This window comes from Nicotiana tabacum, chromosome 13, assembly GCF_000715075.1.
Source record: "Nicotiana tabacum cultivar K326 chromosome 13, ASM71507v2, whole genome shotgun sequence".
NCBI lineage: Eukaryota > Viridiplantae > Streptophyta > Magnoliopsida > Solanales > Solanaceae > Nicotiana > Nicotiana tabacum.
This window is the reverse complement of record NC_134092.1, coordinates 122758299-122771513: the sequence shown is the minus strand read 5'-3', so window position 1 is coordinate 122771513 and position 13215 is coordinate 122758299. Positions and strand designations below refer to the sequence as shown.

Here is a 13215-nt window from a genome sequence, read left to right as displayed (position 1 = left end):
ATACACAATGAGACCCCTCATTGTGCTGACCGCACATCCCGGGTTCTGCGGCCGCGATCAAAATTGTGCGGCCGCACTTCAATAGTGACTGCACTACCAGGCTTCATTAAAGACATAACTTTCCCTACAAATCTCCAAATGATTAACGCTATAAATTTCTGAAAACTAGATTCAAAGGGCTACAACTTTCATTTTTGAATCATCTCCAAATTCCTTATCGATTAAAATATATAAGATTCCGAAGTCAGAACATCTAGGCTGCAACACTCCCTTAGAGTGCGGCCGCGAGCAAAATTGTGCGGCCGCGGGAAGAATTGTGCGGCCGCGGGCAGAATTGTGCGGTCCGCACTTCTGCTCTGCGGTCCGCACTTTTTTCATTGCCTTATCACTCAAAAGTGTGCCCCCGCACTTCCAAAAGTTCCAGAACAACAGTAGAGTGCCGAAATGCCCGGACTCGCTCAAAACTCACCCCGAAACTCTCTGATCCACTCGAGATCCCGTTCAACTATACCAACAAGTCCCGTAACATAATGTGGACGTACTTGAGATTTCAAATCAAGTCAAACAACATCGAAATTATAATTCACACCTCGATTCAGACTTATGAGTTTCAAACTTTTCAATTTACAAAACTCGTGCCGAAACATATTAAATTAATCTAGAATGATTTCAAATTTGGCACACAAGTCATAAATGACATAACTGAGCTATTCGAATTTTCAGAATCTCAATCCGAGTCCGATATCAACAAATTCAATTCCGCGGTCAAACTTTGAAAATCTTTAGCCTTGAGATTTCTAATTTTCGTCAAATGGCCATAACTTGAGCTAGCGAACTCCAAATTAAATTTCGGGCATACGCCCAAGTCCCAAATCACGATACGGACCTACCAGAACTGTCAAAATACTGATCCGGACCCGTTTGCTAAAAATGTTGACAAAAGTCAACTCAGTTGAGTTTTAAAGTTCTATTTCACATTTTAATCTATTTTTCATAAATACTTTTCCGAAAATTATACGGACTGCGCACGCAAGTCGAGGAACAATGAATCTATTTGAGGTCTAAGAATACAGAAATAACTATTAAATTTAAATATGACCTTTTGGGTCATCACAAGAAGTCTCTCCCTCGTGTAATAAAAAGAGCAATAGTTTTCATAAAACTCGTTTCTATGCCTCAAAGCCACCAAAGCATGTGGACAAGGAGGTTCATCAAGCTGGAATTGTCCACAACTACATTTTCTGTTTTGAAAACAAACAATGATGAAGAATTAAAAGATAGAATATTTATGCTTATGGTGAAGTTTCATTAAATATTTATTATCGTTAATTAGTAGCTTTATGATTCAATATTCGTTTTCATTTTTAAATGTGGCACCGCTTATGAAAAATCTTGCGTACGCCACTGCTAAAAATAGAAGCCCGCGGAAATAAGGAGTCTATTTTAAATGATTGTATAATTTTTGTAGGGAATACATGTTTATGGCGGGTAATTTTCAAAACTGGGATAATTTAGATAAATAGGTTTCATATAGTGTATAGGAAGTAAACAAAATCCCTTTTACAAAATTGGTCAAGAATAGGTATTTCCAAATTGGTGTACCAATTAGATGTAAAAAGAAAGCTTTAAAAGACAGTAAACTACTTATATATTACCAAAGCTTTACGAATTAGATGTAAAAAGACGTAAACTACTTATATATATTACCAAAGTAACTTGAAAGTTTAAAATTTCAATTAGAACTATAGTAGGGTAAAACTGTCTATTTAAAATCAGTATTTAAAAAGGCATGAGCGAAAGATGAGGCGTTTTATCTAACACGAAGCGAGGTGTAAGCCCCATGGGTGTTTTATTTTTATATTTTATAAATTTATAAAATCATTATATAAATCAGAAAAATACACTAAAATTGTGAAATGTTAAAGAAAATTATAGAATTAATATATATATATATATATATATAAATGTATGTGTGTGTGTGTGTATGCGCATGCGCGCGCGACCATGCAACTTTTTTTTCTTGAAAAAATAAAAGGCGTAAAGATACATTATACCTATGTCATCAAAACAATATAAAAACTAGAGCGATACCAAAAGAAATTTTAAATTCAAAAACTAACTTGAAATTAATATATTTAAAATTTCATTTTTTTTTGTGTGGAGAAAACAAAGCATAACACTTTGCTTTGTAACACTTTGCCTAGGTGAATGTCAGGGCTTATGCTCCACGATACTTATGCCCTGCCAGTACACCTCGCGGTGGGACTCGCTCAAAAAACGTCTTTGTTGTGAGAAATTGTAATTTTGGACCTCTACAATTTCGACAAAACCTTGGTTCGTGAAAACTGTTTGATTAACTTTTAGACCATCCAGTCAATTTAACTCTAAACTGACCTAAATAAATACTACGTACACTAGTCTTTAAGTTCATCAAAGTGGACTCTGCATTAATAATTGAAATTTATGCCGCAACAATGACATTAGGTTTTATAAATAAAGTAATAGGAATTTGATAGTTCCAGGAAACAACTCTACAGTACTCCCTTATTTTGTGCCTTTTTAAATAATATTATTCAGTTGACGAAACAAATAAATAAAATATTTGGGAAACTGGATCAATAGACCCCAGACGCCAACAATGAATCAAAAGGCTGCTAGCTAGTGTAAAGTCTAGTAAGGCAACTGGGAAATTAAATGATTAGGTGCTTTTGATCAATTACATTAACTAGTCTCTCACCACTATATATACTTGTCCCTTCTCTTCCATTTAAGTAGAGTTCCTTTCTTTCTTCCTTAAAACTTAAAAGAACAAGTAAAAATACACTCATCTTTAATTAGCAATGGCCTCAGCAGCAGTTGCAAACTATGAAGAAGAGATTGTTCGCCCCGTCGCCGACTTCTCCCCTAGTCTCTGGGGTGATCAGTTCCTTTCATTCTCCATTGATAATCAGGTAATTTAACTAATACTAGTATTCTTTATTTATATTTATAGTTTGTTCTCCATTGATAATCAGGTAGTTTATTTATGTTGAACAACATTAATTTTGCTAATTTCAGTTTAATGTACATTACATATAGGTTGCGGAAAAGTATATATATGCTCAAGAGATTGAAGCATTGAAGGAACAAACGAGGAGTATGCTGTTAGCAACCGGAAGGAAATTGGCCGATACATTGAATTTGATTGACATTATTGAACGCCTTGGTATATCCTACCACTTTGAGAAAGAAATTGATGAGATTTTGGATCAGATTTACAACCAAAACTCAAACTGCAATGATTTGTGCACCTCTGCACTTCAATTTCGATTGCTCAGGCAACACGGTTTCAACATCTCTCCTGGTAAGTTCATCATGAAGTTGTTAAAATTATTATCCATTTATTGGAAGAAGGCTAATTCATCTTGAGTTTTCTTTCTTGAAATACCAGAAATTTTCAGCAAATTCCAAGATGAAAATGGCAAATTCAAGGAGTCTCTTGCTAGTGATGTCTTAGGATTATTAAACTTGTATGAAGCTTCACATGTAAGGACTCATGCTGACGATATCTTAGAAGACGCACTTGCTTTCTCCACTATCCATCTTGAATCTGCAGCTCCACATTTGAAATCTCCACTTAGGGAGCAAGTGACACATGCCCTTGAGCAATGTTTGCACAAGGGTGTTCCTAGAGTCGAGACCCGATTCTTCATCTCATCAATCTATGACAAGGAACAATCGAAGAATAATGTGTTACTTCGATTTGCCAAATTGGATTTCAACTTGCTCCAGATGTTGCACAAACAAGAACTTGCTCAAGTATCAAGGTGCGATATATAAAAACGATGAACCCTTTTTGATTCATCATATCTCAAGTACTCATGTTAATTTCTTATGCTGCAGGTGGTGGAAAGATTTGGATTTTGTAACAACACTTCCATATGCTAGAGATCGAGTAGTTGAATGCTACTTTTGGGCATTAGGAGTTTATTTTGAGCCTCAATACTCTCAAGCTCGCGTCATGCTCGTTAAGACCATATCAATGATTTCGATTGTCGATGACACCTTTGATGCTTACGGTACAGTTAAAGAACTTGAGGCATACACAGATGCCATACAAAGGTATGAACTTCATCAATTCACTTATTCCTTGATAGTGAATGTCGTCGTGAAAAGATTAAGACGAATTTCTACTCATTATAGTTGTGCTCTTTCAAAATGCATGAATTCACCTTAATTTTGTCATCCTGCAGATGGGATATCAACGAAATTGATCGGCTTCCTGATTACATGAAAATCAGTTATAAAGCTATTCTAGATCTCTACAAGGATTATGAAAAGGAATTGTCTAGTGCCGGAAGATCTCATATTGTCTGCCATGCAATAGAAAGAGTATGTTCGAGCAACTTAACTATCGAAATACATTTTTTCCTTAATCCATTTCTCACTTTGGTTTACCTTGTGTTCGTCTTTTAGTGATTAGAAACTTGATACAGTTCAATCAATATTTTCTAACACTTGAACACATATATGTTTTGTATTCACAGATGAAAGAAGTAGTAAGAAATTATAATGTCGAGTCAACATGGTTTATTGAAGGATATATGCCACCTGTTTCTGAATACCTAAGCAATGCACTAGCAACTACCACATATTACTACCTCGCGACAACATCGTATTTGGGCATGAAGTCTGCCACGGAGCAAGATTTTGAGTGGTTGTCAAAGAATCCAAAAATTCTTGAAGCTAGTGTAATTATATGTCGAGTTATCGATGACACAGCCACGTACGAGGTATGATTTGCATCTCAAGAAATTATATCATTATATGGGATTTGGACAAACAAAGTGTTGCGACGACAATTAAGGCAATATAAAAGCTAACCTTTAATTTATCTGCTTTCTAGGTTGAGAAAAGCAGGGGACAAATTGCAACTGGAATTGAGTGCTGCATGAGAGATTATGGTATATCAACAAAAGAGGCAATGGCTAAATTTCAAAATATGGCTGAGACAGCATGGAAAGATATTAATGAAGGACTTCTTAGGCCCACTCCCGTCTCTACAGAATTTTTAACTCCTATTCTCAATCTTGCTCGTATTGTTGAGGTTACATATATACACAATCTAGATGGATACACTCATCCGGAGAAAGTCTTAAAACCTCACATTATTAACCTACTTGTGGACTCCATCAAAATTTGAGCTGCCATTTGTTGCTCATCTCAAGGAAACTTCATTCTTCTTTGTTGTATAATTACGTTGTTAGGGAGCTGTTGTGCAGTGCACTTCCTAAACTAGGACCTTCTTAAGATCCTTGTAATCACAATATTTTGTTCTCGATATTCATACCTGAATATACTTGTTTAACACTTCAAATGATAGAAATTAAAGTTCATCCGATTTCACTTCTGTGCTATCAGCATATATACATTTTTTCATTCCGTCCATTTTCTCCTCTTTGTAATTTCATGTATATATCTAGGATGTAATAATAACTCTAAACAACAGTTTTATTTGGGATTTTTATCAAGCCATACACTATATGAAACCTTTTTACCCTCCCTACTCAAGTTTCAACGTAATTACACGGGGATATACAATTTACCAATTATATATATAAAACAAAGGGCAGCCCGGTGCACTAAGCTCCTGCTATGCGCGAAGTCAGATTATTTCATCAAGAGTTCTCAGTAAAAAAAATTTCTTTAAACTACATCAATTCTTATTTTCTTTTTGGACCATTCCTACGAGATCTCTTGTTATGCCCTTCTTGTCCGCAGTTGCCACATGAAACATTATACTTCTTTGCCTTTATTTCATCATATGGTTTGTATCTTTATTTTTGAGGTCTCCCTGGTTGCCTTTTTCCTGTAGGTGGCAGGACAACTTCTTCTGCTATATGTTGTGGCACATCCCATTTGCTTTGATCAGGTAGAGGGTCCACTCGTATTTCATAAGTATGCAGAAGTGTCACGACCCAAAATTTCCACCTTTGGGACCGTGATGGCGCCTAATATTTTACTTGCTAGGCAAGCCAACGTTAGAATATAATTAGCCATTTTAACACAATTTTGAATTAATTAATAACAAAGAAAAAAATGCGAAAATAAAGTCTGAAATATAGCGAATAATCCATAATAATCGCGATGTCTAAATACCATCCCAGAACTGGAGTCACAAGTGCACGGGCTTCTAGAATAATACAAACAAGGGTGTAAATAAAAATAAAGATGTATCGAAGAAAACACGCGGCCAAAATAAAGTAGAAGGGGACTTCAGAGTTGCGAACGCTGGGCAGCTATATATCTCAAGTCTCCGCTGGTAGCTGAATCCGAGCACAATCTACAGTACGTTGTTGGGACCAACTCCGGAATATGCACAAGAAGTGCGGAGTATAGTATGAGTACAACCGACCCCATGTACCCAGTAAGTGTCGAGCCTAACCTCGACAAAGTAGTGACGAGGCTAAGACATGTCACTTACATTAACCTGTACGCAATAATAATAATAACAACAATAATAGAAATAAATCAGGTAACTCATTTTAATAGTTGAATCCAACTCGGCAGTCATAACCAATTATTATTTCAATCAATTTCCGTTGCGGCGTGCAACCCGTCCCAACAATATAATTCCTCAATAAATTTTTGTTGCGGCGTGCAACCCGCTCCATCAATATAAACTTAAAATACAATCCGTTTCGGCGTGCAACCCGATCCCCCAATATATTCAGTTTTATTTCCTCAATCAATTTCCGTTGCCGTGTGCAACCCGCTCCAACAATACAAACTAAAAATATAATCCGTTGCGGCGTGCAACCCGATCCCCCAATATATTAATTTTCATTTCCGTTGCGGCGTGCAACCCGCTCCAATAATATAATTTAACAACTCTTAAATATAATAAAATACTCCAATAAATACCACATTCAGTAAGAAGTTATTAGGCAACAATGCACACAATATTTATAGATTATTTAGGGACAAGTAATGACAAGTAGCAATTAATTGTGAAAATCAAGGAGAAAATAGGCAATTTAATTTCTAATATACTACATCTAAGTAGAAATTTAATCACATGTAACGATTATAACATGGATTCAAGGCATAATATTGAGCAAGGAATATGAGAGAAATAATTAATATAATAATTAATTCATGATTTAAAACAATCTATGATTTTCAAATAATTAGGCAACCAATTAATTTGACGACGTATAGACACTCGTCACCTCGCCTATACGTCGTTCACATGAATTTCACATAACCAATAATTCAAGGGTTCTATTCCCTCAAGCGAAGGTTAACCACGACACTTACCTCGCTTTGCAAACAAATTCAAGATTGCAAAAAACCTTTGCCTCGCGAATTCGTGTCCGAAATCCTAAAATCTAGTCATAAACATTTCAATATACTCAATACAAATCGTAGGAATCAATACCGTACGAAATTAAAAAAATTTCCGGATTAAAATCCAAAATTCATCTAAAATATCAACAGTGGGACCCACGTCTCGAATCCTAGAAAAACTATGAAATCCGAACACCCGTTCCGATACGAGTTCAACCATATAAAAATTATCGAATTCCGACATCAGATTGATCTTCAAATCTTAATTTTATATTTTTGGAAGATTTTATAAAAATCTGATTTTTCTTCCATAAATTCACGGATTCATGATGTAAATGAATGGAATCATGAAATATAATTAATATAGGAAAAGGAACACTTACCCCAATGAATTTTTTGAAAAACCTATGAAACATCGTCACAAACCGAGCTCCCAAAGTCCAAATGTGAAATAATACCCAAACCCTCGGTTTTATAATACACAATGAGACCCCTCATTGTGCTGACCGCACATCCCGGGTTCTGCGGCCGCGATCAAAATTGTGCGGCCGCACTTCAATAGTGACTGCACTACCAGGCTTCATTAGAGACATAACTTTCCCTACAAATCTCCAAATGATTAACGCTATAAATTTCTGAAAACTAGATTCAAAGGGCTACAACTTTCATTTTTGAATCATCTCCAAATTCCTTATCGATTAAAATATATAAGATTCCGAAGTCAGAACATCTAGGCTGCAACACTCCCTTAGAGTGCGGCCGCGAGCAAAATTGTGCGGCCGCGGGAAGAATTGTGCGGCCGCGGGCAGAATTGTGCGGTCCGCACTTCTGCTCTGCGGTCCGCACTTTTTCCATTGCCTCATCACTCAAAAATGTGCCCCCGCACTTTCAAAAGTTCCAGAACAACAGTAGAGTGCCGAAATGCCCGGACTCGCTCAAAACTTACCCCGAAACTCTCTGATCCACTCGAGATCCCGTTCAACTATACCAACAAGTCCCGTAACATAATGTGGACGTACTTGAGATTTCAAATCAAGTCAAACAATATCGAAATTATAATTCACACCTCGATTCAGACTTATGAGTTTCAAACTTTTCAATTTACAAAACTCGTGCCGAAATATATTAAATTAATCTAGAATGATTTCAAATTTGGCACACAAGTCATAAATGACATAACTGAGCTATTCGAATTTTCAGAATCTCAATCCGAGTCCGATATCAACAAATTCAATTCCGCGGTCAAACTTTGAAAATCTTTAGCCTTGAGATTTCTAATTTTCGTCAAATGGCCATAACTTGAGCTAGCGAACTCCAAATTAAATTTCGGGCATACGCCCAAGTCCCAAATCACGATACGGACCTACCAGAACTGTCAAAATACTGATCCGGACCCGTTTGCTAAAAATGTTGACAAAAGTCAACTCAGTTGAGTTTTAAAGTTCTATTTCACATTTTAATCTATTTTTCATAAATACTTTTCGGAAAATTATACGGACTGCGCACGCAAGTCGAGGAACAATGAATCTATTTGAGGTCTAAGAATACAGAAATAACTATTAAATTTAAAGATGACCTTTTGGGTCATCACAAGAAGTCTCTCCCTCGTGTAATAAAAAGAGCAATAGTTTTCATAAGACTCGTTTCTATGCCTCAAAGCCACCAAAGCATGTGGACAAGGAGGTTCATCAAGCTGGAATTGTCCACAACTACATTTCCTGTTTTGAAAACAAACAATGATGAAGAATTAAAAGATAGAATATTTATGCTTATGGTGAAGTTTCATTAAATATTTATTATCGTTAATTAGTAGCTTTATGATTCAATATTCGTTTTCATTTTTAAATGTGGCACCGCTTATGAAAAATCTTGCGTACGCCACTGCTAAAAATAGAAGCCCGCGGAAATAAGGAGTCTATTTTAAATGATTGTATAATTTTTGTAGGGAAAACATGTTTATGGCGGGTAATTTTCAAAACTGGGATAATTTAGATAAATAGGTTTCATATAGTGTATAGGAAGTAAACAAAATCCCTTTTACAAAATTGGTCAAGAATAGGTATTTCCAAATTGGTGTACCAATTAGATGTAAAAAGAAAGCTTTAAAAGACAGTAAACTACTTATATATTACCAAAGCTGTACGAATTAGATGTAAAAAGACGTAAAAACTACTTATATATATTACCAAAGTAACTTGAAAGTTTAAAATTTCAATTAGAACTATAGTAGGGTAAAACTGTCTATTTAAAATCAGTATTTAAAAAGGCATGAGCGAAAGATGAGGCGTTTTATCTAACACGAAGCGAGGTGTAAGCCCCATGGGTGTTTTATTTTTATATTTTATAAATTTATAAAATCATTATATAAATCAGAAAAATACACTAAAATTGTGAAAAGTTAAAGAAAATTATAGAATTAATATATATATATATATATATATAAATGTATGTGTGTGTGTGTGTATGCGCATGCGCGCGCGACCATGCAACTTTTTTTTCTTGAAAAAATAAAAGGCGTAAAGATACATTATACCTATGTCATCAAAACAATATAAAAACTAGAGCGATACCAAAAGAAATTTTAAATTCAAAAACTAACTTGAAATTAATATATTTAAAATTTCATTTTTTTTTGTGTGGAGAAAACAAAGCATAACACTTTGCTTTGTAACACTTTGCCTAGGTGAATGTCAGGGCTTATGCTCCACGATACTTATGCCCTGCCAGTACACCTCGCGGTGGGACTCGCTCAAAAAACGTCTTTGTTGTGAGAAATTGTAATTTTGGACCTCTACAATTTCGACAAAACCTTGGTTCGTGAAAACTGTTTGATTAACTTTTAGACCATCCAGTCAATTTAACTCTAAACTGACCTAAATAAATACTACGTACACTAGTCTTTAAGTTCATCAAAGTGGACTCTGCATTAATAATTGAAATTTATGCCGCAACAATGACATTAGGTTTTATAAATAAAGTAATAGGAATTTGATAGTTCCAGGAAACAACTCTACAGTACTCCCTTATTTTGTGCCTTTTTAAATAATATTATTCAGTTGACGAAACAAATAAATAAAATATTTGGGAAACTGGATCAATAGACCCCAGACGCCAACAATGAATCAAAAGGCTGCTAGCTAGTGTAAAGTCTAGTAAGGCAACTGGGAAATTAAATGATTAGGTGCTTTTGATCAATTACATTAACTAGTCTCTCACCACTATATATACTTGTCCCTTCTCTTCCATTTAAGTAGAGTTCCTTTCTTTCTTCCTTAAAACTTAAAAGAACAAGTAAAAATACACTCATCTTTAATTAGCAATGGCCTCAGCAGCAGTTGCAAACTATGAAGAAGAGATTGTTCGCCCCGTCGCCGACTTCTCCCCTAGTCTCTGGGGTGATCAGTTCCTTTCATTCTCCATTGATAATCAGGTAATTTAACTAATACTAGTATTCTTTATTTATATTTATAGTTTGTTCTCCATTGATAATCAGGTAGTTTATTTATGTTGAACAACATTAATTTTGCTAATTTCAGTTTAATGTACATTACATATAGGTTGCGGAAAAGTATATATATGCTCAAGAGATTGAAGCATTGAAGGAACAAACGAGGAGTATGCTGTTAGCAACCGGAAGGAAATTGGCCGATACATTGAATTTGATTGACATTATTGAACGCCTTGGTATATCCTACCACTTTGAGAAAGAAATTGATGAGATTTTGGATCAGATTTACAACCAAAACTCAAACTGCAATGATTTGTGCACCTCTGCACTTCAATTTCGATTGCTCAGGCAACACGGTTTCAACATCTCTCCTGGTAAGTTCATCATGAAGTTGTTAAAATTATTATCCATTTATTGGAAGAAGGCTAATTCATCTTGAGTTTTCTTTCTTGAAATACCAGAAATTTTCAGCAAATTCCAAGATGAAAATGGCAAATTCAAGGAGTCTCTTGCTAGTGATGTCTTAGGATTATTAAACTTGTATGAAGCTTCACATGTAAGGACTCATGCTGACGATATCTTAGAAGACGCACTTGCTTTCTCCACTATCCATCTTGAATCTGCAGCTCCACATTTGAAATCTCCACTTAGGGAGCAAGTGACACATGCCCTTGAGCAATGTTTGCACAAGGGTGTTCCTAGAGTCGAGACCCGATTCTTCATCTCATCAATCTATGACAAGGAACAATCGAAGAATAATGTGTTACTTCGATTTGCCAAATTGGATTTCAACTTGCTCCAGATGTTGCACAAACAAGAACTTGCTCAAGTATCAAGGTGCGATATATAAAAACGATGAACCCTTTTTGATTCATCATATCTCAAGTACTCATGTTAATTTCTTATGCTGCAGGTGGTGGAAAGATTTGGATTTTGTAACAACACTTCCATATGCTAGAGATCGAGTAGTTGAATGCTACTTTTGGGCATTAGGAGTTTATTTTGAGCCTCAATACTCTCAAGCTCGCGTCATGCTCGTTAAGACCATATCAATGATTTCGATTGTCGATGACACCTTTGATGCTTACGGTACAGTTAAAGAACTTGAGGCATACACAGATGCCATACAAAGGTATGAACTTCATCAATTCACTTATTCCTTGATAGTGAATGTCGTCGTGAAAAGATTAAGACGAATTTCTACTCATTATAGTTGTGCTCTTTCAAAATGCATGAATTCACCTTAATTTTGTCATCCTGCAGATGGGATATCAACGAAATTGATCGGCTTCCTGATTACATGAAAATCAGTTATAAAGCTATTCTAGATCTCTACAAGGATTATGAAAAGGAATTGTCTAGTGCCGGAAGATCTCATATTGTCTGCCATGCAATAGAAAGAGTATGTTCGAGCAACTTAACTATCGAAATACATTTTTTCCTTAATCCATTTCTCACTTTGGTTTACCTTGTGTTCGTCTTTTAGTGATTAGAAACTTGATACAGTTCAATCAATATTTTCTAACACTTGAACACATATATGTTTTGTATTCACAGATGAAAGAAGTAGTAAGAAATTATAATGTCGAGTCAACATGGTTTATTGAAGGATATATGCCACCTGTTTCTGAATACCTAAGCAATGCACTAGCAACTACCACATATTACTACCTCGCGACAACATCGTATTTGGGCATGAAGTCTGCCACGGAGCAAGATTTTGAGTGGTTGTCAAAGAATCCAAAAATTCTTGAAGCTAGTGTAATTATATGTCGAGTTATCGATGACACAGCCACGTACGAGGTATGATTTGCATCTCAAGAAATTATATCATTATATGGGATTTGGACAAACAAAGTGTTGCGACGACAATTAAGGCAATATAAAAGCTAACCTTTAATTTATCTGCTTTCTAGGTTGAGAAAAGCAGGGGACAAATTGCAACTGGAATTGAGTGCTGCATGAGAGATTATGGTATATCAACAAAAGAGGCAATGGCTAAATTTCAAAATATGGCTGAGACAGCATGGAAAGATATTAATGAAGGACTTCTTAGGCCCACTCCCGTCTCTACAGAATTTTTAACTCCTATTCTCAATCTTGCTCGTATTGTTGAGGTTACATATATACACAATCTAGATGGATACACTCATCCGGAGAAAGTCTTAAAACCTCACATTATTAACCTACTTGTGGACTCCATCAAAATTTGAGCTGCCATTTGTTGCTCATCTCAAGGAAACTTCATTCTTCTTTGTTGTATAATTACGTTGTTAGGGAGCTGTTGTGCAGTGCACTTCCTAAACTAGGACCTTCTTAAGATCCTTGTAATCACAATATTTTGTTCTCGATATTCATACCTGAATATACTTGTTTAACACTTCAAATGATAGAAATTAAAGTTCATCCGATTTCACTTCTGTGCTATCAGCATATAT

At 35.5% G+C, this 13215-nt stretch overlaps 2 protein-coding genes across 2 annotated transcripts; both read left to right on the top strand.

The window, feature by feature from the left end:
- The first annotated feature begins 2773 nt into the window (after positions 1–2773).
- On the top strand, positions 2774–5387 carry LOC142167927 (5-epi-aristolochene synthase-like). Its single transcript, XM_075228447.1, has 7 exons — positions 2774–2951; positions 3079–3343; positions 3431–3806; positions 3883–4101; positions 4233–4371; positions 4527–4772; positions 4886–5387. The coding sequence occupies exons 1-7, from the start codon at positions 2841–2843 to the stop codon at positions 5180–5182; spliced, it is 1653 nt and encodes a 550-aa protein (XP_075084548.1). The 5' UTR covers positions 2774–2840; the 3' UTR covers positions 5183–5387.
- Positions 5388–10581: 5194 nt separating this feature from the next.
- LOC142167926 (5-epi-aristolochene synthase-like) lies at positions 10582–13195 on the top strand. Its single transcript, XM_075228446.1, has 7 exons — positions 10582–10759; positions 10887–11151; positions 11239–11614; positions 11691–11909; positions 12041–12179; positions 12335–12580; positions 12694–13195. The coding sequence occupies exons 1-7, from the start codon at positions 10649–10651 to the stop codon at positions 12988–12990; spliced, it is 1653 nt and encodes a 550-aa protein (XP_075084547.1). The 5' UTR covers positions 10582–10648; the 3' UTR covers positions 12991–13195.
- Positions 13196–13215: the final 20 nt, after the last annotated feature.